Raw genomic sequence first — 5,554 nt, 5'->3', positions numbered from 1 at the left:
CAACCTGCTGGGCTCTGGCGATCTTTCCGCCTCAGCCTTCCAAGTAGCTGGAACTACAGGCAGGCGCTACCACACTTGGCTAATTTTTGATCTACTGTGGAGATGAGGTCTCGCCAAGTTGCCCAGGCAGGTCTTGAACCCGCAGGCCCAGGCAATCCACTCACCTCAGCCTCCCAAGGTGCGGGATTACAGGCTGAGCCACCGAGCCCGGCTCCTGTAATCACTTTGAAGGCTGACACAAGAGGATTGTTTGAGCCCAGGAGTTTGAGACCAGCCTGGGCAACACAGACCTCATTTCCATTTATAAAAAAAAAAAAAATTAGCCAGGCTGGTGGTGCATGCCTGTAGTCCCAGCTACTCAGGAGGCTGAGCAGAAGATTGCTTGAGCACCGGACTGGGAGGCTGTGGAGCTGTGATCATTTCCATTGCATGCCATCCTGGGTGACAGAATGAGACCTCAACTCAAAAGGTTTTTTAAATACAAAATAAAAGACTGAATCAAACTCATGTGGTGGTAATTATTTCGCCGTCCATAATGTCTTTTGTATTATCAGCCAACTCTCATGTCATGGCCAATTAGAGGAAGATGAACCCACTACTAAACAGTAAAACACAAATGAAAGCTGCTAAGAAGAAGTTCAGGCCAAAGCAGACAATTAACACGGCTTTAATGTAACACCATTTAGTAATGTGACAATTTGAAAAAACGAAGAGTACTCTGTGGAAAAGAAAAACTAAGGAACACATCTGATAGAGTGCATACTTCCACAACAGTGGAACAGGAACCAGTGTGTGAACCGTAATGGAAGGGCCTTGGTAAGTGCTGAAAACGGCCGCTGAGCATTCCTGAGTGCACCAGACAGTCTTCAGGATGCTGCACCTTCCACAACAATGAAAAAAAGAACCAAGAAAAGGCGATTTTGTTTTGAACAAACTTTACTAAATAACCCTGAAAAGGCAACGAACACTCTAATGATTTAAACCTACTGGTTTTAAAGCTCAGCTGGAAGAAAGCGAGGCGTGACATACACTGTCCGTGGAGAATGAGGAAGGCAGGTCCCTGGAAATGCACACTGATCCCACAAATTTGCTTCAAGGAGAAACCTGCAGACTTGTTCAGGTCTTGCTAAGTAACAACTGTTTATTTCCACTCAAAACATTTGGGAAAGTCTGCTACATAGCTAAGGTCACGGTGACCACAGAACAGATGAAAAGGAAAAAGCACTGAACAGCAAGAAAAATGCATCCCACCCTCAAAAGAATTTAGGTGAACCAGTAAAAAAAAAAAGAAAATGAAGATAAACAAAATAAATGGATACAGCCTTCATCTTTTACAAATATACCCCCTCCCCACTATCTCCCCAGTATAAACACCGTGGAGCATTTATATATTCAGTGCAAGGAACAGTATCATCGGTACATCTGAAACACCTGTGAAGAAAGAATAAAGCTAAAAGTAACACCTAATTCTGAATCCGTTTCAGTGTAGTGTAATAAAAGTATTACACTAGAATGGTGTGGGAGAGGCTCTGATAGCACCCATCTGCATTCCACATGAAAAAAGAAACCTAAGACACTTTTTAAAAATTCTACAAGCCACATTTTTAAAAAGTTTGAATGGGACTGCATTATTGTGTAACTTAAGACGAAACTCTTACATGACTTGCAAATGAAGGCTTAAAATACTTAGCAGCTACAAAAATCAGATAACTCATGCTTCATGAGGCTCCTACAAATACTTTAGCCTGTGTTCAATTACAGTCAGCTCTGGATTGGCTCGCCTCTTGACTGGACTTCTAAAGTCTTCACACAGAGTAAAAGAAATGGACAAAAATGAATGATCATATTCTCCCCTGTACCTGGACCCTGGAAAGGTGTGGGTCTGCTTTAAAGAAGAAACAGCATACATGTAATCGCCATCAAGCTCAGCATGAGACAGAGCTTACCATCACTTTCAGCAACAGACTGCAAGCTGTGCTGTGAAGAAAATGCACAGCAGAGAAAGCTGGGGGTGGGAGAGGCAGGGAAACAGCGTCAACACGGTGAGAGAGTGATGAAGACAACTACTCCCAAGCTAGGGTCCTCAACAAGCCCCCACTCTGAGGGCGGAGTATGGATGCCCAAGGGCCACCTGAAGCCATCTCCTCCACTAACTATGCAGCTGTCTGGGAACCCAGCGGTTCCAAGGGCAACAGAACACATGCACTTTCTGGTCTAACCAGTATCAAATGAAAAGTTTTTTTTTTCTTTTTGTATGTCTATTTTGAACACAACTTAAACGAAACTTTTATATAAATTTGGGCTTCCATCCAATCCCTGTCCTCAATTTCCGTAGGAGGAATTGAGTACTGGAAGCAAGCAAAACAAGATTCTAACCACAAATGACTGCACTTAAACATGATTATCAGCCTGAAGGGACAGAGACACTTGAATGTCTTTTAATACCAAACTTAAAAAAAAAATCTGTTATAGAAACTGCAACTTATCCCCCTAGCATTTTTAACTGTTGGTGTTATTTCTGCATGGACAGATTAATATATTAAATTAAGCCAAGATTTTAAAGACTGGCAAAGTTCTATCATTCTATTAAAAAACAAAGATGTTTAAAAACAACAAAAAATACAAGTTAGTTGCTTCATGTTACATTTCACAACCATTATGTTAAATGTATTCTTTTTCTACAGAAACAGGGTCCTTTATGCCACAACTGCAAGTATTTACTGCTAGATGTTTAAAGGTACAGACTAGTGTTTGACTGGAGCCTGCTGATGGTGGCGTCTTGAGGTTTTCTGAGTTTCGACCTAAGGTGTGCCAGGTCCTCTCCAGGACCACTCTTGCAGGGGGAAGGAGGGAGAGGAAATCACAGATCAAGTTCTTAAGATTGTGTCACTCTCTTCGTGGCTTTCTGTTTCTTGGTGATCTGTCCAAAATTTCATCCTCCTGTTGGTTGAAAGAAAGAAATTCTCTATAATTAGCACATTTTTAGAAAATGAAAGCTCACCATATTTTCAAGATCAGCCAGGCTAAGGATGGCCCATGAGGAAAACACAAGAGAAGAAAAATTATGAGAAGCAAAGGCATGAAAAAAACAGTGGCTGTGCAGAGGTGGTGGGATGTGTGTTCTCATTTGTTTTTTGGTTTACCATAAACGTGCACTTTTCTCAACCTAACCCACAAATATTTTTTTTCTTTTTTTTTTTTTGAGTTGGAGTCTCACTCAGTCGCCCAGACTGGAGTGCAGTGGCCGCTCCTGGCCACCGCAGCCTCAATTTGCTGGGCTCTGGCGATCCTTCCGCCTCAGCCTTCCAAGTAGCTGGAACTACAGGCGTGCGCTACAACACCCGGCTAATTTTTTTGATTTATTGTAGAGATGAGGTCTCACCAAGTTGCCCAGGCGGGTCTCGAACTCGCGGGCTCAGGCACTTACCTCAGCCACCCAAGGCGTGGGATTACAGGCTGAGCTTCTGAGCCTGGCTCACAAATATTTTCTCGCCTACTGGGCTCCAGCGAATAAGCTGTATTCTCATCATAGAAAGCCATCTATCATTTGCCCCTACAACCTTCTGCTATTCCAGAAAACCATTTTCAGCACAAAAAGGTATTTCTGAGATTCAAATGTAGTTTAAAATTATCAATAAGCCAGAAGCGCTGGCTCGCACAGAATCCCAGATTTACAGAATTAACCCCAGAATTACAGAATCCCAGGGCTTTGGAAGGCCGAGGCGAGAGGATTGCCTGAGCAACTTGGCAAGACCTTGTCTCTACATAAAAATAAAAACAAGAAAATGAGCCAGGCCTGGGTGGCACGCACCTGGGCTTTCGGTTACTTGCAAGGCTGAGGCAAATGATCACCTGAACCCAGCAGGTTGAGGCTGTGGTGGCCATTAGCCTGGGTGACAGAGTAAGATTCCAATTTAAAAATAAATAAATAAAAAATACATTTACCTGTGTCACTAAGATTAGCACTTGAACAAAACTGGTTCTAACAGAATTCTTACTTCCATAAGCCACTGTAGACTGCCCGACAGAAACATTCCCTGTGCGCAAATGCTCCCTTGGCATTTTGCTCTCATGTTGCCCTTTGCGTTACCTCCGCTCTAGGTTTTCTCTCTTCCTCCTCTTGACTGACGGTGCCACCATCTTCTTCAGCATCACTTTTTTGTTTCTCTTCTAGGACAGAGGTTGAACAAGTGAGCAAGCCTGCTGTCTATGGGGATCAGACAATTAGCACGAGACTACGTCTCTGGATCTAAAACAATTCTGGCGGTCACTGGGTCTTGGTTGAAAACATGTTCTGGGGCCTGCTTCTTACCAAGTTTTTCTTCACCCTCTTCCTCCTCCTCCTCTGCCTTGTCCTTCTCCTCCTCCTTCTCTTCTTGCTCTTCCTTCACATCTGGTTGAGGAGCATCAGTTTTCTTGTACTCCACAGAACTGGGCTGTTTCTGAAATATGCCCCAAGTGCAACAATTTTGACTGGATGCCTAAAGGCAAAACCTGTTTCAAGCTGTACACAGGGGCACAAGAGTGGGTAAGGAGCAAAGCCCACCCAAAGAGCTTTCTCTTTTGTGAACGTGTGTGTGGCTCAAGGCAAAAGGCACAGGAAAACCCAAGGGCCAGGCAGGAAAGCACAGGTCTGAACAGTCACGTTGTCAGAGGCACAGAGACACAAACAGTGGAGGAAAAGGCTAGAAAAGGCACTTTGGGTCCAGACACAAAGTACTCTCAATGCAAGGTGAAGCACAGCTGTCGTTTAGGAGGAGACAGCCCAAACAAGGTTTCCTTTTTCAAGAGTGCCTGCAACAAAGGCTAAATAAGAGAAACCAACAACCTGTAATGTTCTGGGAGGGTGGGGCTGATTATTGAGAAATCAAAGATCGGATTACCAAGCATAAGACTAGAAATAGCTATGGCAGGAGAAAAAGTTGGTCTGTGCCAGATGGCTGGTTTTTCATCTGAGTTCATGTTTTTTTAGAAAGCTTGCCACCAAATATTACAGAGTAAGAAAGTAGGATAAATAATACTAGTAACTTAGGGGCTATAAATCCTACTTTCATCTGGGGACAATAAATGGCTAGTGAGGAGTCGTGAACAAGGCTTCAGAAGTCAACACCAAATGTGACCCAGTAACTATTGAGTTGCTTCAAAGAGAAACTTAGGCAACCTATCTTAGTGATTCTCAACATCCCAAGAGTTCTTTCTAAAAGTGACGCCCCCCCCCCCAAATCCATACCTTTCCAGAACAGCAGAAGAGGATGACCAGGAACACAGGCAGAGCTACAGTCAGAATGTAGACCACCCAGAGCCAAGGGCGCTCTTCGGCTGCCTCAATCATCTGCCCCACGACACCCGGCTGAAAAACAAGGCAGGTCGCACTGAAAGTTTCAACCTTTGCCAGCAAACACAGGCTTAGAGACCTGTCCCACTGTCCAGTTATGACCTCTTTACTTTTTTTTTTTGAAGTTGGAGTCTCACTCTGTCGCCCAGACGAGAGTGCAGTGGCCACTCCCGGCCACGGCAGCCTCGACCTGCTGGGCTCCAGCAATCCTTCCGCCTC

General features: G+C 44.1%; 1 protein-coding gene across 3 annotated transcripts in view; it reads right to left on the bottom strand.

Annotated features, from left to right (window-relative positions):
- Positions 1-651: 651 nt before the first annotated feature.
- CANX (calnexin) overlaps positions 652-5,554 on the bottom strand; it is a 20,518-nt gene continuing 15,615 nt past the window's right edge. Inside the window, exons 12-15 of one of the 3 annotated variants that reach the window (XM_008049267.2) lie at positions 5,231-5,350; positions 4,313-4,442; positions 4,091-4,170; positions 652-2,940 (exon numbers count right to left, since the gene is read on the bottom strand). In XM_008049267.2, coding sequence (XP_008047458.1) covers positions 2,887-2,940; positions 4,091-4,170; positions 4,313-4,442; positions 5,231-5,350 — 384 coding nt within the window. In that variant the 3' untranslated portion in view covers positions 652-2,886. The remainder of the gene's footprint in view (positions 2,941-4,090; positions 4,171-4,312; positions 4,443-5,230; positions 5,351-5,554) is intronic. The other 2 variants (XM_021708146.1, XM_021708147.1) reach the window with 2 other exon arrangements.

The sequence above is a fragment of the Carlito syrichta genome, unplaced genomic scaffold, assembly GCF_000164805.1.
Source record: "Carlito syrichta isolate Samal-C Ts95f unplaced genomic scaffold, Tarsius_syrichta-2.0.1 Scaffold131072, whole genome shotgun sequence".
NCBI lineage: Eukaryota > Metazoa > Chordata > Mammalia > Primates > Tarsiidae > Carlito > Carlito syrichta.
Note: the sequence above shows the minus strand (reverse complement) of the source record. Positions and strands in the feature narration are given on the sequence as shown.